General features: G+C 39.9%; 2 protein-coding genes across 5 annotated transcripts in view; both read right to left on the bottom strand.

Moving 5' to 3' along the window:
- prkdc (protein kinase, DNA-activated, catalytic subunit) overlaps positions 1 to 23580 on the bottom strand; it is a 255219-nt gene that overhangs the window by 185047 nt on the left and 46592 nt on the right. For all 4 annotated transcript variants that reach the window (XM_072570496.1, XM_072570494.1, XM_072570493.1 and 1 more), the window contains exons 20-25: positions 22930 to 23049; positions 19388 to 19544; positions 17927 to 18030; positions 17732 to 17822; positions 7418 to 7581; positions 6773 to 6919 (exon numbers count right to left, since the gene is read on the bottom strand). In XM_072570496.1, the coding sequence (XP_072426597.1) occupies positions 6773 to 6919; positions 7418 to 7581; positions 17732 to 17822; positions 17927 to 18030; positions 19388 to 19544; positions 22930 to 23049 (783 nt within the window). The remainder of the gene's footprint in view (positions 1 to 6772; positions 6920 to 7417; positions 7582 to 17731; positions 17823 to 17926; positions 18031 to 19387; positions 19545 to 22929; positions 23050 to 23580) is intronic.
- On the bottom strand, positions 11816 to 12824 carry LOC140477134 (elongation factor 1-delta-like). The gene has a single exon (XM_072570491.1). It carries the CDS (start codon positions 12787 to 12789, stop codon positions 11872 to 11874), a length of 918 nt encoding a protein of 305 aa, XP_072426592.1. The 5' UTR covers positions 12790 to 12824; the 3' UTR covers positions 11816 to 11871.

The following is a 23580-nucleotide window of genomic DNA, read 5'->3' on the forward strand; positions in this document are numbered from 1 at the left end:
GGGGTAGCAACAGTGCCATTGCACCACAAAAGGGCACCCCCCCCTAACCACAGCCCATATGGATTCTACATTGCCCAATCCGAGGTCATGTGCTGATATCATTCTTATTCCATGTATTAACAAAGCTATCAAGCAACCTTTCCTTCCTACATGTCTTTTCAGAAAGTCACATACCACTCAATTTTTCATTTTCTGTTTTGGGTTCTTTTGAATGTTTTTTTCTGAAATGGCTGCAAGATCATATCTATTAACCACTATTTGTCTATTCATTATGATCTGAATAGGAAGTGCATTCAAATAAAGAGCCATTAAAATTGCCTTTTTACCACACTTTCGTCATTTGCTATTGTTTTTCAATGTTTGTACACTGTCCCTTCCTTTCCAATCTGGGTATATTTTTTCCAAATAACTGCCCTGCAACGCTGCCATATCTTTTTGCTTTGTAAGCCCACTTTTCTCCTTATCCCTCTCCATCCCCCAGAACCTGTTTTAAGTCACATTCCTGAGATAACTTAAAGGTGTTATAAAAAAAAGGTGACATCTCAGCTCAGACAAGGTATTAAAGATGCAAGGTTAGAGTCTGTCTGTACTCCAACCTTGAGTCAGACTGGTGCTACTTCCAAAGTAGGAATTTATAAAATATTGCACGTACTGACTGCCTACAGATTGCGTGCTTTCTGAATAAAATAGAATGTATCTGCAAATACAAATTCACCCCATAGACTTCTATGCATGTGTGTGCGTGCATTTGTAGGAGGGAGGGAGAGAGTGTAAGCGCACGTGAGGGTGGCAGAGTATCTGCCTGTGAGAGGGTGTGGGGAATGTGTGTGTCTGAGAGGGAGCGTGTGTATAAGACTGGGTCTGCGTGAGTGTGTGTGAGAGATCGTCTATATGTGGGTTTAGTGTAGTGGGGTCACCTGCAGTGTGACATGAACCCAAGATCCCAGTTGAGGCCATGGGTACCGAACGTGGCTATCAGCCTCTGCTCAGCACGCGCACCCCCTCTCACTGGCATATACTCCCTCTCCCTCATCTGCCCGCACACATACACATAAGTCTGTGAAGTGAATTTGCATTTGCATATTTCTACTTGCAGATGCATTCTATTTTGTTCAAAAAGCACACAATCTGTAGGCAGTCAGTCCATGTGATATTTTATAAATTCCTACTTTGGAAATAGAACAGGTCTGACTCAAGGTTGGAGTACAGACAGACTCTAACCTCACACCTTTAATACATTGTCTGAGCTGAGATGTCACTCTTTTTTAAAAAAACCTTAAAAATGTGACTTGAAACAAGTTCTGGGATTTGCATATTAATTACTCGAAACCTGCAAACTATCTTAAATGATTAAAGACTCAATAGCAATCGAGGTTTGTCCAATACATCGCATTAGTTGTATGACACGTTGATCCTTTACTATAAATCCAGTGTCCAATGATCCTGCCCCACTCGCTACCTGAGAAAGTAGCAACACTCCAAAGCTTATACTTCCAAATAAACCTGTTGGACGATAACCTGTTGTTGTGTGATTTTTAACTTACAACAGTATGGCCAACTGCAGAGAAGGCTAATTTGACCTGATATTGTGCAATAAATAGGCTTAATTAATAATCACATAGTGAAGATGCTAGTCAGTAACAATCATAATATCAGATGAGTAACTCCAAATACACAAAATACATACATCCCAATGAGAAAGAAAAATTCAAACCAGAGAGCCCACCATCACTTTAGTGAACTAAAATGCTAAAGACATATCAAATTCAAACTATAATTGCACAAAAAATGGATGGCAGGTCAAAAGACTGGATGGAATTTTTAAAAAATGACTGAAATACATTGAAAGCTAAAAACATTGGAGTATGAAAGAAAGCTAGCTATATGCATTAAAACAGTGTTAACATTTCTACAGTTATTTTTTTATAAAAGGATTTATAGAATGAGCAATGATCCTATACAAAGCAAGTCTGAAGAATTAATAATGAAAAATATAGACATAGCAGATGAATAGGTATATTGTGGTGCTTTCACTGCAGAAAGTTTATTTGGTATTGCAGAAATAGTTGTAAATCAAGAAATGGAAAAAAAGGAGGAACTCAAGAAGATTACAATCATCAGTTGAGTGTGATTGAGCAACCAATGGAAACTGCAGACTGACAAGTACTGATGAATTTAATTCTACGGTCTGAAAAGAGCTGGCTAATGAGATAGTTGATGCTTTGGTTTTACATTTTCAATATTCCTGGACTCGGGGAAGGCTCTAAGATTGGAAATTAGTGAATCTAAGTCTTTATTCAAAAAGAGAGAAAGAAAGATAGCAGGAAACTACTGGCCAGTTGGTTTAACCTCTGTCCTACGGAAGATGTGACATGGAGGTGCCATGTTGGACTAGGTTGGACAAGGTCAAAAATCACACGACACCAGATTATAGTCCAACAGGTTTATTTGAAAACACTAGCCTTCGGAACACTGCTCCTTCATCAGGTGTTAATGAGACAGGAAGACAGACGCAGAATTTAAGAAAAGATCAAAGGGTCATATAACTCATGCAAATAAATTGAACACACCTAAGATGGCTCTTAAATCTTTTAACAAGTCACAATCGAGGCGCAGATTTCAATTGATTAATATGCAAATCCCAGAATTTCTTTCAAGCCACTGCTCCAAGATAACTTTAAGGTGTTATCAATTTAAAGGAGGCAACACCTCTGAACTCTGGCCAGACATGAATTTTAGGCATGCGGTTTTGCTTGGAATCCGCCTGTGTCTTTTATTTCCAAAGTAGGAGTTTATAAAATGCCACATTGAGTGAAATTGTGTGCTTTCTGAACAAAGGAGATTGTACCTACAAATTCACTCCACAGTTTAATGTGCGTGCGCTTGCGAGAGAGAAAGAAAGAAAGGGAGAAAGAAAGGGAGAAAGAAAGAGAGAGAGAAAGGGGGGTGGGGGGGGGGGGGAAGATAGAAAGATCCATTTCACCTTAGGGTCACCACGCTTTAAGCGAGAGGCGAGGTTGAGTAAGGAGGACCTTCGTGCTAACTACAGCCACTGCGGAGCTAACCGACGCCCAAATATATGATGAGACTACAGAAATAATACAACTTGACTTATAGTGTGTTACCTCAGTGGATTTTAACAGCATGAGCAGAAAATTGGCTAGCTAATAGGAAACAGAACAGAAGCACAAATCGGTCTTTTTTTAGCTGGCTGGACGCAACAAGTAATATGCCATGGGAACCAGCTCCTGTCCTCAACTTTTATAATTTATATAAGTGACTTGGATGGGACCAAAGATATGGTTGTTGAATTTCCTGACGTCAGAAAGGATGTCATAAGGAGACACTAAAAGGGCTTTCTTTTACATCAATCACAGGATGAAGGGTTGCTGACTGGGCCGACATTCATTGCAATCTTTAGTTGACCTTGAGAAGTGGTGGTGAGCTTCCTTCTTGACCCATTGCAGTCCATGTGTTGTAAGCAGACCCACAATGGTATTAGGGTGTCCCAGAATTTTGACTCAGGGACATTAAAGGAACCTTTTATAGGATAGGATGACAAATGGCTTGAAGTGGAACATGCAGGTGGTGGTATTCTCTGTGTCTTCTGCCCTTGTCCTTCTAGATCGAAGTTGTTGTGGGTTTGGAAGGGTTTTAAGGAGTCCTGGTAAATTTCTACAGCATATCCTGCTGCTACTGAGTGTCGATAGGGTAGGAAATGGATGTTTAAGGATGTGCTCGGCCAATCAAATGGGCTGCTTTGCCTAGGGTGGTGTGAAGCTTCTTGGGTGTTGTTGGAATTGCACTCATCCAGACAAGGGACAATATTTCATCATATTCCTTAATTGTGCCTTGTAGATAACGAACAGGCTTTTTGGAGTCAGGAGGTGAGTTACTCACTGCAGGATTCGTAACATCTGACGTGTTCTTGAAGCCACTGTATTTATATTGGTAGTCCAGTTCAATTTCTAGTCCTGAGTAACCCAAGGATGTTGATACTGGAGGATTCAGTCATGGTAACTCCATTGAATGTCAAGTGATGATAGTTTTATTCTCCCTCGATGGAAATGGTCATTGCCTGGCACTTAGGACTGTGAATACTACGAGCATCTGAAGATGGCTAGGCTGCTTTGTCAATGATCTTTACTGATATAACATTAATTTATGTTAAAAACTGTGGAGTAGTGAGCAAGAGAAAGCTAGTGCACTCCTCCCAGTTCAATCATAAAGGTATTGATAAACTTGTTGCAATCAGACTACAAAAAGGTGCTTGAACCTGTTAGCACTGGATCTGGGTTTAGTGAGAGACACAATAGTCTGGGAAGTGCAAATGGAATGTCATGGACTGAAATAGTCATTGGAGCATAGAGTCCTACAGCACAGAGACAGGTTCTTTGGCCCAAACTGACCTATGTCAACCACGGTGTCCGTCCATGCCAACGCCATTTCCCTGCACTTGGCCAATACCCTACTAATCCTTTCCTATTCATGTATTTATCCAATGCCTTTTAAATGTTGTTACCAAAATTGACACAAAACTGTGCAGAAGCCATTTTGTCACAAAGCAATTTTTGCAGTAAGATTTTAGCCTGCTAGCCACAGTGCTGTCTGAGCCCTGGCTGAGGAATTCTGTTTTGATAAGCCCTGGACCTATGGAAAATAAAGAGCATGAAAGCATGGGAAGGGTTAAAGCATGAAGATCATTGGCAATCTGTTGCAAGGGGTCTGTGGAATGCTACATGAGTCAAAGCGTCACTGTGGCAGGATGGGATAAGAATAGTGGAATGCTCTTACACCAATTAGCAGAGGTTGGGGCTGAAAGGTCACTATGGCGGGATGAGGTAACACAGTTAGTAAAGTCAGCCTCGCCTGCGAAATATTATCATGGCAGGCTTGGAATAGGTTGTAATAACAAATGTTTGGGACATGACATTAAATATTTAATTAATAGATAGTGGAGTCAGCCTGTTTGAGACCCTCGACAGTAAAATATCTAATCATGGCATTAGAATCATTAAGTAGGGTCTGGGATGAACGACTATTGTTGCAAAGCTGACACTAAATATCTAATCGTGACATTAGAATAACATTAAGTAGACTGCAGGAAAAACTATAGTGGCGCAAATAAAGAGATAATGGGTACTAACATCACCGGTTTATTGTATAGCTGGAGTGAGGTAATTTTGATTAACATAGTGGACATGCTGATAAGCTAATAAAAACATTATAAAAAAAGATATAAAGAACCACGGACCCGGAGGTTGGTGGGTATTCAAGAATCTGCTTTCTGACTATCACGGTGTTTTGTTTGCAAATAAAAGACCTTCTTCTTGAAGAACTCTCCGCGTCTCCTGGTGATTCTCTACATTTTCTCCATGACAGATCCACTCTGAGGTCTGTGTGGCATGCTTCAAGATGCCCCGATCCATTCACGTGCCCAACGTTATTTTTAATTGGCGAGTACAAATCTGCATTAAGTATGGTTGCTTGCTTCAGGATGTCCAGACTTTAATGAATTTGGCATGTGGGACACACTGGACAACTATTAACGACTGTGCTGTATTTCCCCTGGGTTGTGGACTAATGCACAAACAACTTGCCTTGAAAATATTGTTAGAATTGCAAATGGAATGACTGAGAAATATTTAGCTTTTGCCCACTTTTGTAGCTATGTGTCACAGCCAAGATTTATGTGGCTAAACTACCTAACTTTGACTGTGACAGAATGTGAATGTCTCATTACACTGACAAGCAAGGAATAATCAAAAGCTCAAGATTAAGGTAGGAAGAAAGTTGGAATACGTTGGACTTTGTCCTGAACGAAGATGTATTCCCCGTGGTCATGCTAAAGCTAGTTAATTGCTCAAGGTCTCGTCTCCTGACTATTTTGTTTTAAACGATTCGGCACAAGATTTACTTTCACCAACATGTAAAAACATTGCCCCTCAGATTTCCTTTTATTCTTTCCCCTCTAACCTTAAACTGATGCCCTCTTGTCTTCGATTCTGCAACCTTGGAAAAAGACTGAGTGCATTCACCCTATCCATGCCTCTCATAAGGCCCCTCAGTCTCCAATGCTCTAAAGAAAAAAGTCCTAGCTTGTTCAACCTCAGCCTATAACTCCAACCATTGAGTCCTAGCAGCATCCTCATAAATTTCTTCTGCATTCTTTCCAGTTTAACAACATCCTCCCTAGAACAAGGTGACCAAAATGGAACACAATACTCCAATTGTGGCCTCACCAACTTCTCAACTTCTGTACTCAGTGCCCTGACCGATAAAGGCCAGTGTGCCAAAAGACTTCTTTCAGAATAGTGGCTTCACAGTGTTAGGCTGAGAATACTACAATAATTGTTTGAAAAGCATTATGCAGACACTATATTTAAAAATGATGTTCATGTATGAAGCATTTTAAACAATAAAGACAGCTGGAGAAAGGGAGGAGTAGAGAGAAGTAGAGAGATGCAGCAGGGCTTATGTTCGAGAAAAGGCTTATGCATTTTTTTTATAACAGACCTTAGGAAGCTGTTTGTATCTGATCCTAAAAGCACAAATGAGGCGGACTCAGAAATAACAATAATGAATATGTCACTTTAACTGAGACACTAGAAAATACATGACAGAAACTATGTTACACTTGTAGAGATTGTGCAATATTTTTCATACTTAAATGTATATATAGATTTTATCAACTACAGATGAAATGATAATTACTTATTAGCTTGCTTAAATTATCAAATTCTTCCGACATATATGCCAAATGCTTTCTTACCTTATCCACATCACAACCGAGACGCAGCAAGACTGGATATAAATGTCTGTTCAGCTTGTACATTGTCTCTTGCTGACCCTCAGCGATCTGGGATCCTTTTCCTAGTATATATGCCACGACACTATGCAGCAGTTCACAAGCTGCAACCTGATAAGATTTAACACTAATGAGTAAGTTTTACACCATAAAACTATGAAGAAATGTATTCAAATTGCAGTTTCACAAAAACAGAAAACAAAGAGACCAGTAGTTCTGAGTGGCGTCATAACAATTTCTTATCCAAGACTACACAGTTCCACATGCTCAAATTCTCATTTTAAAGTAATGAATTTAAAAATAAGCTAACCCAGTCTATAAAGTTAGGAAGAATTTTATAAACAGAAAGTAAAATAAACTAACTGTGCTGTGAATATGGTACAAATGAAGTATGTTATAATCTTAAGCATTGGTAGAACAGAATGTAAATCATTTTGGGTTGACATAACATGGCAACTATTGAAAAAAATGCTAAGTTCTTCACGTAGCGGATACATTACAGGAACAGTACAATGGCAGCAGAATGCACTGTAACACATTATGGTTTTCTTTTCCAAGAAGAATATTGCATCTTATCAGGTATAAAAAGTACAGAGTATGTTGTCTCACCTTTGTCTGTCGGTCACTGGCAGAAAGTGCAAGTTCAGTGATGCGGGGCAGAAATGAATCCAAATAAATGACAGGCTTCATGTCTGCAAATGGTACAGCAAAACTCAATGGCCTTTCTGCCACCCACGCAACACACTTCTTCATCATTTCCTCTGAAGAAGTAGCTGTAAAATTGAAGTGGGAACACAAACATTCCTTGATAGCATTTAGCAAATGTATTTTAATTATTAACTTATTTCTGCATGAAAACTAAGCATAGTACATTTGAACATGCACTTTAATGATAACCTTCAGTAAAGAAGATACTGTTAACACAAGCTGAAGCCTCCCCCGACCTGTAAGAAATTACTCTAATGTTTAGACTTGATGTTTTAGACCGCAAGATGTAGGAGCAGCCCATTAAGTGAGCACTGCCATTCATCAAAAATCATAGCTATTCTGCTAATCTTCAACTGCATTTTCCTGCCTTCCCAGCATAATCCTTGATTCCCTTACTGATAAACAAAATCTGTCTATCTCAGTTTTGCATATAATGATCCAGGCTCTATGCTCAAGTCCCACCCTCAGATGAAATTCATCTTCATCTCTGTTTTAAATAGACAACCATTTTTTCTGAGATTATGCCGTCTGATCCTAGACTCTCTTACAAGGGTAAACAAGCTCTCAACATCTATCCGATCTAGCGAGAATCTTGTACATTCAATAAGGTCAGCTCTGATTTGTCTAAACTCCAATGAGTACAAGCCCAACCTACTCAACCTCACCTCATAAGAACATCCTTCCATATGTAGGATCAATCTAATGAACCTTCTCTGGACTGTTTCCAATGCCAGTGTATCTTCCCTTACTGAAGAGAACCAAAAGTGTTCTCAGCATTCTAGTTGTGGTCTAATAAGTGCCTTGTATCACTTTAGCAAAACTTCCCTATTTCTATATTCCACGCCCTTTGAAATAAAAGGCAATATTCTATTTGCCTTCTCTATTACCTGCTGAAGTTGGATGCTAGCCTTTTTATGATTCATGCACAGAGACTCCCAAATCCTTATGCACTGCAGCTTTCTGCAGTCATTCTCATAAAGTCAGAGTTACAGAGATGTACCGCATGGAAACAGACCCCTCGGTCCAACTCATCCATGCTGAACAGATATCCCAACCCAATCTAGTACCACCCACCAGCACCCAGCCCATATCCCTCCAAATCCTTCCTATTCATATACACATCCAGATGTCTTTTAAATGTTGCAATTGTACCAGCCTCCACCACTTCTTCTGGCAGCTCATTTCGTGCACATACCACTCTCTGCGTGAAAAAGCTGCCCCTTTGGTATTTTTCCCCTCCCACCATAAACCTATGCCCACTAGTTATGGACTCCCCCACCCCAGAGACTTTGTCTATTTATCCTATCCATGCTCCTTGTGATTTTATAAACCTCTAAGGTCACCCCTCAGCCTCCAACACTCCAGAGACACAGCCGCAGCCTGTTCAGCCTCTCCTTACAGCTCAACCATGGTAACATCCTTATAAATCTTTTCTGAACCCTTTCAAGCTTCACAACATCCTTCCGATAGGAAGGAGGCCAGGATTGCACGCAATATTCCAACGTCGCCTAACCAATGTCCTGTACAGCCGCAACATGACCTCCCAACTCCTGTACTCAATACTCTGACCAATAAAGGAAAGCATACCAAACACCACCTTCACTATCCTATCAACCTGTGACTCCATTTTCAAGGAGCTATGAACCTGCAATCCAAGGTCTCTTTGTTCAGCAACACTCCCCAGGACCTTACCATTAAGTGTATACGTCCTGCTAAGATTTGCTTTCCCAAAATGTAGCACCCCGCATTTATCTGAATTAAACTCTATCTGTCACTTTTCTCAGCCCACTGGCTCATCTGATCAAGATCATGTTGTAATCTTAGGTAACCTTCTTCGTTGTCCACTACACCTCCAATTTTGATGTCATTTGCAAACATACTAACTACACCTCTTATGCTCACATCCAAATCATTTATATAAATGATGTCAAGCAAGCAAAGCAGGTATATCTGGAGCAGCTTGCTCTGCAAACCTTTCATTTAAAAAAAAAAACAACCTCCACTTGTAATGCCAATTTAATTTCTCAGATATCTCTTTCTATGTTCCATTACCAAAACACTAATCACCCATTCCAACATGAACTTTGCATGTTATTAAATGTGTTCCTTAATCTCTTTGCAATCACTATAATTACATATTCACACAACTTATCGGCAGTCACTTTTCAATACTGTTGTTCCTAATTGTTCCCAATTACCCTCCTTGGCTTGATTTTGGTCAGTCCTACAGAAAGATTGGCTGAAAAAAGATACCTGAACACAAGAACATGAAGTAGGAGCAGACCATACAGCTTCTCAAGTCTGCTCTGTCAGTCACTCAGTCATAATCATGGCTCATCAACTTCACATTCAAGCACTCTCCCCAAATCATTGGATTACTTTACTGCCCAAAGATGTATTTCCTGGTTTTGAATATACTTAGCTATGAATATATTCGACAGCCCTCTAGGGTACAAAACTGCAGATGTTCACAAATGGCTGACTTTACCCAGAGACCATGATCACGCTCCACATAATGGAAATAGCATCTTCCCTCTTGAACCCTCAGAATTTTCTATGTTTCAATGAGAAATTCTTGTTCTTCCAAAATCTAGCTAATACTGATGTAATCTCTTTCTCCTTTCAGTACAATGAACCCTCAGAAACTCCACCAACTCAAGCAAATCCTTCCTTTGGTAAAGTTATACATTGTAGCAAAACTTAACTATGCTTACAGCCCAAACCCCATGCAATAAAGACTTACAAAGTACTTGCCTTCCTAAATGCTTGCCGCACTGACCTAACTTACTAAAATAAATCAGAAAAATTCATGAAAATTGATTAATTACCCAGTAAACCAGCTACATCTGGAAGAGCTCAACATAATCACGTATGTGTGAATTTCCAGATTTTCTCAAAAGTCAGTATGAAGAAATTCATCAGACAACTCAATGTCAACATTGTGCCAAAGCCAAGTACTCTGATAAAGTCATAGCAGAGTGGTATGGATAACGTACACATGGCACTGCCCGTGCAACAAATGGAGTATGCCAAGTAATAAAATTGTTTTACAACAAGTTTGCCCAGGTTCTGGTAAATATTGTTGGTTAATATCAGTCCAAGATCCATTATTTACACAGAACACTTAAAGTGGCAATCCTGGACTTGAAGTAAGCCTTGAGAATATCTTCATATACTTAACCTGCCCATCCTTCAAGGAAAAGATGGCTATGTTCATTACCTGCAGTACTTGGTCGGGTGCTGCTGACTAAATAAGTGACAGCTATGGCTGATATGTGCCTGGAAGGTTCTGTTGCAAACATAATGGGATATCACTAACTGAATTTTGGACAAATTGCTAGTGTAGAGTTCTGTCTGCTTGCCTCATCAATTGGTTCCTGAACTTCACCCAGGATGATTAGTCAATGTCAAAACCTCCTAACTGAAGCCTTCAGAATGCACTTATAATGTTCCCCTTTGACTGCACATGAGCACAGCCTGGACTCGAGCTCTCCATAACAGTTTAGTCTTGATAAGCAAGCATCAGGCATTTTGGCTGCATGAGGAGCTCAACTCAATTGTGTCTATCCTAATATGGTGTGAATTTTTTTTTAAATTTTTTCTTCTTTCAAAAATATACTTTATTCATAAAATGATTTGATGGTCTGTACATTGGATCATGCCATACATATGTCCACATTTACAAACACAGATTCGAATTTATCCTTGTCATATACAGGTCTGTGCATTTTTCAATCTTGTACATATATTTGGCTGAGGCATCAGCAGAGCCCAAAAAAAAAACGTCCGCATGGGCCCCCTGTTCTTCTTTAGGCAGGCCAATCTTACACGGTGGTCTTTCCCCACCGCGCCTTGGCGGCAGCTGCCCCAAGCTTCAGCGCGTCCCTCAACACGTAGTCTTGGACCTTGGAATGTGCCAGTCTGCAACACTCGGTCGGGGTCAACTCCTTCAGCTGGAAGATCAACAGGTTTCGGACCGCCCAGAGAGCGTCCTTCACCGAGTTGATGATCCTCCAGGCGCAGTTAATGTTGGTCTCGGTGTGAGTCCCGGGGAACAGGCCGTAGAGCACGGAGTCCCGCGTCATGGCGCTGCTCGGGACGAACCTCGACAAGCACCACTGCATTCCTCTCCAGACTTCCTCTGCATAGGCACATTCCAGAAGGAGGTGTGTGACAGTCTCGTCCTCCCCGCAGCCACTTCGAGGGCAGCGTGCGGTGCGGCAGAGAGTCCGGGCGTGCATAAAGGATCTCACAGGCAGAGCCCTTCTCACCACCAGCCAAATATGGTGTGAATTTTTTTTTTATTTCTCAATTCTCCTTTATTCTTCAGTGAGTTTGCAAAGACTCAGCAGTCTTTAGATCTTATTAAAAGCAGCAATATCAACGCTTTGCACGTAATCCTCAAACTTGGTGATTTCTTCCTCCAGCAGATCCGTGCCGACCTTATCGTCCTCCACCACACACTGGATCTGGAGCTTCTTGATGCCATACCCGACAGGGACGAGTTTGGAGGCTCCCCACACCAAGCCATCCATCTGGACAGTCCGCACACACTCCTCCAGCTTCACCATGTCTGTCTCGTCGTCCCATGGTTTCACATCCAGGAGGATGGAGGACTTGGCAATGACGGCAGGTTTCTTGGATTTCTTCTCTGCGTACTGACGTAAGCGCTCCTCACGGACCCTATCCTTTTCTGCCTTTTCATCATCATCATCACTGCTTCCAAAGAGATCAATGTCATCTTGATCATCATCTTCATTCTTCTTAACCTCGGGCTTCGTTGTGCTGGGCTTGTTGTGTTGGGCTTGTGGGCAGATTGCAGGCTGTGTCCTGACCAAAGATTTCTCCAACGTGGACACACGGGCTTCCAACTTTGACATTGCCAACCGCAGGTCTTCCACCACCTGGTGCAAGCTCTGATTCTCCTTCTCTAGGCTGATGACCCGGGCACACATCTCGATATCTGAACATTGCACAGTACTGTGGCTTGAAGGGGGATCGACGTTATCCTGGATTGTTTCTTTGGGATTATCACTGGCCTCCCAAGTGGATTGGATTCCGGCCAGTGACTTCTGGATATTCTCCCTGGCTCTGGCAATGTCTCGAAGGATGTTACTCGCTCCATTCTCCTGCTTGGCTGGGGAATTCTGTACTTTGTTGGAGACTGGGCCGTTCAGTTTAATGTAGTATTGCGTCTCGGCATCATCATACTTGTATTTATCGAACCAGATCTTTTCCTCTGCAAGGAAGTTAACTGCCATGTTCCACGACATCTCCCTCACCGCCCAGCGTCACTGCCTTCACCCCGTGTCGGGGTGCTTCGTATGCTGGCTCAGGTTAGCATCTCAGTGTCTGGTATTTTGTTCTGCCACCTGAACCTCAGGAGTTTCCAAACACCACTCAAGTGAAGGTGATTTTCTGCTTTATCTGGGTGGACAGGCCAAAATGTGCAGGTTTCCAGTAGCATGGTAAGTCTGTTGTTCTCTCAACTTCTGGTAATGGAAGGCAGATGGACACACCTTGGCAAAGTCTAGCAAAGGCTACACTTCTTGTGGCCAGTTCTGCATGCATTTTCTCATTAACATAGATTACTCAAACAATTGTGCTGCTTGGATAAGTGAACTTGACCATTACTGACAGATACTCATCCACTGACTGTAACTTTGAGCTCGATATAGGGGTGTCCTGGAGCAGGCTGGTCACTCACTTCAGTTAGCTTCACTGGAATTCTGATTTGAAATTGCATCTAGGGTACTGTTATCAGCAAATAGGTCCGTCCTTGGAAACCCTGGTCTTTGCCTGGAGTCAGCTCAGATCAGAAAGCCTCCCATCCATGTAATAGCCCAGTTCAATGCCAGGATCAATATCATGAAAGTTAGAGAACATGGCAGAGGAAAATATGCCAAAGAGAATTGGTGCTGGCATGCAACCTGTTTAATTCAAAGAACGAATCATCCAAAGGTTGGGTCTTCCAGGTTTTGAAACACAAAATGTTCTCACGGAGGTACAAACAAAGTAAGGTGGAAAATTGAATTTTGGGCCATTAATTACACGACATTGGAGTTTAAAAGATAAAGCTGCCACAATCCCAGAGGACCACAGGCTGATCTCTCATTACAGAGAGACAACTGGTGGTGACTTAACCAGAGGGTCACCATGCCTCAGAAGAGAGGTGAGGCTGAGTAGGAGGGACCTTTGTGGTAATGATGAACTCATGTTGGCATCACTCTGCATCATAAACCAATCACCCAACCACACAAGCAATCACTGAAAGTATTTGAAGAGATAGACAGATTTTAGAAATATCAGGAAGTAGTGGGCTATGAGGCGCTGGCACAAAAAAGAACTTGTGCCCCAGGACAGATTGAATTGAATTGAACTGAACTTATTGTCACATGTACTAAGGCACAGCGAAAAGCTTTGTGCACGATCTCAGAATGGCAGGACAGGCTTGAGGAGCTTTTATTTAAAAATATACAGTCATTCATGGGAAATGGACATGTCCTTTAAGGAGGGATCCTTGCCTGGTCTAGCCTATATGTGATTCCAGAACCACAGGGATGTGGTTGACTCTTAACTGCCTTCTGGGTAATTAGGTATAAGTAACAAATACTGGCCCAGCCAGTGTTGCCCTCATCCCATGAATGAATTTTTTTTTAAAATTGGTGGTTGGGCCATATTGACTGCCCCTAGTTGTCCTTGAGAAGGCAGTGACGAGCTGCTTTCTTCAACTACTGCAATCCATGTGCTGTAGGCAGACCCACCACACTGTTTTAAGGAAGGAATTCCAAGATTTTAATCCAGAAACAGAGCAGAAAAAGCAATATATTTCCAAGACAGAATGACGAGTGACAACATCATCTCATGAAGGAACAAACCAAACAGCCACTAACATCAGATTGCGATGGTTGAATTGTCTGAAATTTTGCCAGTTGTTATAGTATTCAACTATCTAAATTAAACAGTGAAACACAGACTATTTTTTTTTCAACTCACACTGCACCATCACTCTATTTATTCCCTGTTTCCTAAGTTTTCTATTCAATTCAGCCTGGCTGCTGTTGTCAATTATGGATCTTGGCTCATTCCACCAGGCAGGTCACATGGCCAATTCACAGAGGATTACCTCACCATTGGGAGACATTAATACTTGTGAGGGTTGCTCATTTCCAAAACTATTGCTGCATTTAAAAAGTATTACGTCTAACTCCAGCACAAACTTGGTGGCTGAAATGGACTGGAAAAGGAGTTCAGTAGAAAAATGATAGATTGCTGAACAATGACAGATTTTTAAGAATGACCAACAGCAAAGTTTAATCCTAAAGAGGGAGAAGGATTCTGGGAATGGGATAAACCAATCATGGTTAACCAAGGAAGTGAAGGATAGCATCAGATTTAAAACCAAAACATACATTGTGGTAAAAGTTAGTGGTAAGCCAGAGGACTGAGAAAATGTTAAAATCCAACCAAAAATAAGTCAAAAAATAATGAGGAAGAAGATAAACTTTGAGTAAACTGGCAAGAAATAACGAACTGAACAACGAGACTTCCTTTAAATATTTAACAAGGAAAAGAGGGGTCAAATTAAACAGAGAATGAGAGAACTAGACTGGAGAACTAATAATAAGGGAACTAGAAAATAGCAGAGGAGTTGAATTAGTATTTTGCACAAGTCTTCATGGTAAAATACATTAATGGCATTACAAAAATACTGAATAATCAAGAAAAAGTGGGAGATAAACTAAATACAGTAACTATCACTAGAAAAAAACCACCAGGGAAATTAGTGGACTAAAGCTCAATCACTGCCTGGACTACGCATAGCTCATCCCAAGATATTAAAAAAAGTAGTTACAGAGATAATGGAAGCACTGGTAATTTTCTAAGAATCATTAGATTCTGTAAAAGTTTTACAGGATTATAAGCCTGCTAATATGATACCCTTGCCCAAAAATGGATGATGATTAAAAAAAGGCAACAATAGACCAGTTATCTTAATATCCATCAATGGGACAGTGTTGTCTTCTATTGAGAAAGTGTTATAGTCTATTATAATAGATATAACAGAGTATTTAGAAATACATAATGTGATCAAGAAGAGTCAGCATGGCTTCATGAAGGGAAATTATGCCTGACATATTACAGTTCTTTGATGAGTTAACAAGTAGGATAATTTAGGGCAAACAGTAGATGTAAAGTATTTGGAAGTCCTATAGGCATTTAATAAGGTACTGTCTTGTAAGGCTACTTAATAAGATAAGATCCCCCGGTGCTGGTAATAGTATATTAGCATGGAAGGATGATTGGCTAACTAACAGAAGACAGAGTTAGAATAAAGGTACATTTTCAGAATAGCACCTACAACTAACAAAATACAACAAGGATTGGTGCTGGGGCCACAAGTGTTTACAATGTGTATGAATGATGTGGAAGATGGAAATGAATGAACTATCACCAAGTTTGCAGATAACACAAAAGTAATAAGTTGACACTAAGTCTTCAGAGATATATGGACAGTTTAAGTGAGTGTTAGGTGATAGACAGGATATGATATGGGAAAATGTATGGATATGGACTTTGATAGGAAGGTGGCAAAGAGCATTTGAACAAGAAGCTTACTACCTAATGTGGGTATTTCACAAAGCCATTAATTCCCATATTAATTCGGTGGGTTCAAACATGGATGGTGAATGAATCAGCATTCATTCATAAAACTTATATTTTCCATTGGCATAAGTGAAGAGGTACATGATGAAAGGTAAGATCTCTCTCAAAAACTGCTTTTAAGGTGATGAATGCTATTTAGATGCAAATCCAAATCGAAGACCTTGGTTTAAAACAAAAAGTTTAAAAAGAAATCTGAGTACAAGCTGCATGGACATCAAATTCTGATGCTTATCCATCACTTCTAGCCAATGAGGAACTGGAAGCTGGATAACATGCTCTCGGGTTTGTCATTGACTACAACTGGTGACACAGAATGGAGGAGGACTGTGAATTGGTTGACCTTTAACATTTCCTTCCCTACTGTGTGAAGCATATGATATCCAGGACATAAGGACAAACCTATCACCCTATGATCCATGTGTCCTTACTTACTATAATCTGCCTGTACTGCTCGCAAAAAAGCTTTTCATTGTACTTAGGTACACATGACAATAAATCAAATCAAATCAACCTGTTTCATTGTCAATTTACAGGAATGTAAACAATTAGGACTCATGGTTGTATGTGTGTATCAAGAAAACAACAAATTAAGTTACAGAAAATGAACATTTAGGTTATTATTGTTATTAAACTACTTGTTCCACTGGTTATTAATTCCATTCAGCTCTCGCTTGCAAATAATTATTTTTACCTTTCAAGCACAAAAGACTCAATGTAAATCAGCAAGAGCATCGAGTTCCATTATGCCACATCATACCATTAAGAAATGAAGTTAATGTGAATACTATTGTATTAACTGGATATAAATTTATCTATGAAATCTGAAGTCAAATTTAGAACAAATATAATTAGGAGAAAGTGAGGACTGCAGATGCTGGAGATCAGAGCTGAAAAAGCGCAGCAGGTCTCCTGCTCCTTTGATGGTGCCTGACCTGCTGCGCTTTTCCAGCAACACATTTTTCAACAAATATTATTACACAACATACAGCAGCCTTATATTTCCTTCCCTTTTGACCTCTGCACCAAGGTTGGAGAAGGTAATGTTTTCACCCATTTGTTAGATTCTAAGATAAATTGTTCATAAACTAACAAAAAGGTTTATCTAAACTTGGTACATGAATAGGGCTAACACAAGGGCAAGCTGATTAGGTTTTGGCAGTGATGCAGATCCTGGAACTTTTTTTCTTAAAGAGGTTTTCTCAACTGGTGGAGATGGAGAAAATGGAATTTGTAAATTTTAGAAACATTACAGGCTGTTTTACACTCCCATAGATAGTCTCAGCTCCTGTGGTACAACTTGTCACAGCTTCCAGAATATGAGCAGAGGTTTCAAAATTTGTGGAAGTGGACTGGGTTTCTCGGTGAAAGCCTCATCAGCTCTTCATAAAATAATTTTCTTTTACAGCTTTCAAGATAAAGAACATCAACCAAAGCTTCGAGGAAGAGTAGCATAATTGCAAAAACATTGAGTTACACATGGAGCGGTAGAATATACACTCTGTTTTGTGCCCTCTTCACTTGTATACTTCCAATGGTTGTTACACCCACCTGCAACTAGGCTTCGATTGATCTGACCCCCGAGGGACCCAAGTAACCGCACTACTCTTTTCTTCACAGCAGCAGCAGGGGTCTCTTCACTCTGTTTCACAAGAAGCAAAACAAAGATTTCAAAACAGTTTTGCATTACCCACGAATCATTAGGAACAGGCTATAGAAGTAAACTTCAAAAAGAAAGTCATATACCATGGAAAGATCCCTTGCATTTTTCAGGCGGCGTATAAGAACTTTGTTACCACCTTTACTTGAAGTATTCATGCTCATCATTTCCCAATTGCTTTCAAATTCATCTAAAATGAAATTTGAAAAAATGAAATATCAAAAATTAAAACTCATTTAAAAAAAAAGAATGGTTGCAGAATTCTGAAACAAAGCTTGGGCTAAAAAGTGCAAGTATAACCTGTGGTTCAGTTGATAGCCCTCAAGCCTCTAAGTAAATCCCACTCCCAAAAGTTGGGTAGCTGATCTAGGTTGATATTCCAAGAAGGGTTGCACTGTCAGCGGGGCTACCTTTCAGTTAAGATGTTAAAATGAGGCCCGATTTACTTCCTCTGGCTGACTCAATAGTCCATTGCTATTCAAATAAAAATAAGGGAGACCTTCCAATTTCCAGGCCAATTATCTCATCTAATTTTAATAGAAGTACATAATAAATTATTAAAATTCAAATGACCAAATTATACAATAGAGATCAAACAGATGTATGGTATCAGTTCTGTGCAAGTAAATGGAGTGAGAAAATTTTCAGTGACTAAACACCAAATGCAAACACAAAATTGTGGTCTATCCAGCCAAGTTTCACTCTGGGATCTAACTTATCCAGTACTACAATTTGTTGGGATTATAACACTTCCAAAAAAGACATTTTGTTATTCTTTTCATTGATGTTTGAGCAAGCTTTCATGGTTGCTTTGTTTCCTACATGACATCTGTGGCTAGACTGAAAAAGTAAAATGACAGTCAAACACATTCAGAATGTCCTGAAAGCTTCAAAATATGTTTTTACATTGTTGGACTAAACGAATAGATATTTAAACATTGCCAAGTGTAGATCAGTATTAGTCCATTTGAAAATTAGTATAATACCCTTTGAACTGCACTGCATTATGAAATGACATTTTAAACAGTCATAGAATATCTGTTCTTCATTTTCAATGAATCATTTCATCTATTTACTTTACTTGTCATATTTTATTTTTCAAGATCCTGATGCTCTGAAATTCTTTGTTTCCTTCCTTTTCTGTTAAATCAGCAAGTTTTCAAAAGTCAAACTTGGAGGTCACCTAATTGCGATTTTTGGATTTATTTTGTTTTTCAAATTAATACTCCCTAAATTGAGTCTTCATCCATCACGCAGGCTCTGAATAAAACACCTATTGTGCATCTGACTATAAAATTCCTCCAGCTTTGTCTATTTTCTGTAAACTCACTTGAAAGCATACATTTCAACCAGTTAACTAAAATATAATACAACAGTTTTGCATGATCTGTGGAGAAATCACAACAATGTGCACCCAAAGCGTACAAGACTGAAACTTTCTGGATCTTTCTAACAGTCAATACATTTACATTCCCACTGAACAATTTTATTTAATAAATAAAGTGTTAATTTAGTATTAGAGACAGAGACAAACTGAAGGATCTTACTTGAAGCTGCTGTTTTAAGGTAACCATCCAGGTGTGGTAAAATGTCTTTGTAATAAGGCTCAATGACATGCTTGGATATACGAGTTGACCAATGCTCAAGAGCATCCAATCCAGCATCAGCAAGTGGGATGTGGCTAAGGCCAAGTTTAAATGCTGTCTGATATAGGAAGCAGTGGAAGAAAAGTCAAAGAATAATTGAATTTTAACGTTAATTCAGTCCACCATTACCCATGCTATCTCTGTCATACTGTAACTTTGGCTTACCAATGATTTGCACAGAGAGTTTAGCATTACTTCTGTCCTCTTATGTGCATCTATAAAATCTAGGATTTCAAATGCTTGCTTTTTCTTTGTTTCTGAAGAACTACTGACCTGTCTATGTCTTTGAAATTGATACAAGTAATTTAAATATATGGACAAAAGCAATCAGGTAACCACTGAGCCATGGAGGACAGCACTGATTACATCCAGAAACAAAAAGAGAAATTGCAGGAAAATTTCAACAGGTCTGGCAGTATCTGTGGAGAGAAATCAGAATCAACATTCCTGGTGCAGTGATCTTTCTTCAGAATAGTTCTGAAGGAGGGTTACGGGACACAAAAGATTAACTCTGACCTCTCTCCACAGATGCTGTTGAGATTTTCCAGCAATTAATGCTTTTGTTTCAGATTTCCAGCATCGGCAGTTTTTTTTTGTTTTTTTTCTACAGATGACATTCTGCCACCCTAAAAACACTCATTAACCACAAACCTATTTGTTTCCCTTTTAACCATATTCCTGTTTATGTTGCTTCATTTATTTACATTCCCAATGCATTTCACCTTAATTTTATCTACAGGTCGCCTACTGATACTTCTTCAACCGATAATCACTATTCACAATATCCATTCTACATCCTTAATTCACTGTTTTTAAAAAAAAACTCTTGCATTTTAAGCATTATGTGCTATTTACAAAAGCATGCTGGTTGTCTTTAACCAACCTGTGTTTTCAGAAAATATTATATTCCCAATTATGGGTTCTGTAAGCTTATTCACTACAAACAATAGGCCATATATTCTTCACATAGAACTTGCAGCACAGAAAAAGATCATTTGATTCAACAGGTCCAATATTTGTCTTCTTCATACTTCTACAGTTTCCTTCAAAATGCAACTGTGTTAGTCACCTCAATTACTCCTTCAGGAAGCAAGTTCCACTCCCTGGAGAGAAACATTACTCCTGAATTTCCCACTGGAAATATTAGTAATCACTTTATGGTCACTTGTTCTGGTTTCTATTTCCAGTAGAAACATCTTCTCCCTGTCTAATCTATGAAACACTTGGGTAATCTTAAAGACAGCTATCAGGTCACTTCCAGTTTCTTTCCATGGAGAAAAGAATCAAAAATGTTCCATATCATGAAGATCAAAACAGTGGAGACCAAGGTTTTATACAAATATATAGAACTGTACAATGCATTGGCACACTATATCTGGTGTCATCAAAAAAATATATACATGGAGGTTGTACAGTGGAAGTTCATAGAATGATTTCAAGGATGAAAGATGTACTATGTTAATGGGTTTACATTCTCTGAAGTTTGGAAAAAAGAGAAATGCTGTCATTGAAATATAAGATTCTGAGGAAGCATGACAGGATAGATGCTGAAAGGCTTTTCCCTGGCTCTATAGTATAGAATTCAAAACCACCTCCCATCCTCTTCCTTCACTTCTCTCTAATCCCTGGACACAATCAAGTGTCAAAGGTTGACTCACCAGTCGGCCATACAATCTGGCTGGCTGTAGCCAGTGAATAATCTCCATAATCTAGTCAGGTCATGCATCATAGAACATAGAACAATACAGCACAGAATAGGCCTTTCGGCCCACGATGTCGTGCCGAACATTTGTCCTAGCTTAAGCACTTATCCATGTACCTATCCAATTGCTGCTTAAAGGTCACCAATGATTCTGACTCTGCCACTCCCACAGGCAGCGCATTCCATGCCCCACCACTCTCTGGGTAAAGAACCTACCCCTGACATCCCCGCTATACCTTCCACCCTTCACCTTAAATTTATCTCCCCTTGTAACACTCTGTTGTACCCAGGGAAAAAGTCTCTGACTGTCTACTCTATCTATTCCTCTGATCATCTTATAAATCTCTATCAAGTCACCCCTCATCCTTCGCGGTTCCAATGAGAAAAGGCCTAGCACTCTCAACCTATCCTCGTACGACCTATTCTCCATTCCAGGCAACATCCTGATAAATCTCCTCTACACCCTCTCCAAAGCTTCCACATCTTTCCTAAAATGAGGCGACCAGAACTGCACACAGTACTCCAAATGTGGCCTTACCAAGGTCCTATATAGCTGCAACATCACTTCACGACTCTGGAATTCAATCCCTCTGCTAATGAACGCTAATACACCATAGGCCTTCTTACAAGCTCTATCCACCTGATTGGCAACTTTCAAAGAGCTATGAACATAGACCCCAAGATCCCTCTGCTCCTCCACCTTACTAAGACCCCGACCGTTAACCCTGTATTCCACATTCTTATTTGTGCTTCCAAAATGGACAACCTCACACTTGACAGGGTTGAACTCCTTCTGCCACTCCTCAGCCCAGCTCTGCATCATATCTAAGTCCCTTTGCAGCCGACAATAGCCGTCCTCACTATCCACAACTCCACCAATCTTCGTATCGTCTGCAAATTTACTGACCCACCCTTTGACTCCTTCTTCCAAGTCAGTATTAAAAATTACAAACAGCAGAGGACTCAGAACTGATCCCTGCGGACCTCCACTTGTAACTGGGTTCCAGGCTGAATATTTACCATCTACCACCACTCTCTGACTTCGACCGGTTAGCCAGTTCTCAATCCAACTGGCCAAACTTCCCACTATCCCAAGCCCCCTGACTTTCCGCATAAGCCTACCATGGGGAACCTTATCAAATGCCTTACTAAAATCCATGTACACTACATCCACTGCCCTACCCTCATCCACATGCTTGGTCACCTCCTCAAAGAATTCAATAAGACTTGTAAGGCAAGACCTACCCCTCACAATTCTGTGCTGGCTGTCCCAAATCAAGCAGTATCTTTCCAGATACTCATCAAATTCAGCAGGTCACAAGGTAAATTCATAACTGCCACAATGTGTACATCTAAGTTGGGAAATTACTTCTAAATGTTTTTCAATTACAGTGGTCAAAGTGTGTGATTATGCGAAACCCAGTATAAAGGCCAATATAGAACTTACTGACAAAATGTCAAACATGACAAAATGAGACAGAAGCTGGCAACAGGAAGACGAGGTTTATGCAAAATAGAGATGCAGTTTAGAAATATACACAGATAATGACCAATTGAAATAATGAATTCCAAACTGAAATACTATCAAGCAGGTTTCACTAGACAGAGAAAATGTTATTTTGAACATCCAAAATTCAAACTACATAACATGAACAACTAAGCTGACATTTGGTATTAAAACATATAGTTCTGAAAAGTACTATAAAGTACAAAGAAGATTTAAATTGTATAATATGCAAACCTGCAAAGCTGGAATAAAAGTCTTTATATCAAGTTCAATTATGTCATATGGTAGAGAAAGCACAAATGTTAGGCATGAAGCCAGTAACTCATCCTTGTACTGTTTCATTCTGATTGCTACCTGTAATAAATGACATGGCAAAGTTCAGGTTCTAACTCATTGTGCAATCAATCCTTATACATCTTATCAAGTTAAAATTATGAACATTAACAGTTAGCAAAAGTTTATATTAACATGAACATTTCTAAATAAAACGATGGTTCAGTGATTAGCTCTGCTGGTTCACAGTGCCAGGGACCCAGCCTTGGGTGATTGTGTGGAGTTTGTGCATTCTCCCCCTATCGATGTGGGTCTCTTCAGGTGCTCCAGTTTTCTCCCACAGTCCAAAGATGTGTGGGTTAGGTGGAACTGACCACACTGAATTGCACACAGTGTTCAGGCATGTGCAGGATGGGTAGATTGACCCTGGGAAATGTAGGGTTACAGGGATGGGGTGGATGAGGTTTGAGGCGTGGGGGAGGTGTCTGGGTGGGATGCTCTTTAAAGAGTCGGTGTGGACTTGATGGGCCAAATGGCCTGCTTCCACACTCTTAGGATTTTAAGTATATCATGAATGCAATCTGTTCAGAAGACTACAATCAATTGCAACTT

Source organism: Chiloscyllium punctatum, chromosome 5, assembly GCF_047496795.1.
Source record: "Chiloscyllium punctatum isolate Juve2018m chromosome 5, sChiPun1.3, whole genome shotgun sequence".
Lineage (NCBI taxonomy): Eukaryota > Metazoa > Chordata > Chondrichthyes > Orectolobiformes > Hemiscylliidae > Chiloscyllium > Chiloscyllium punctatum.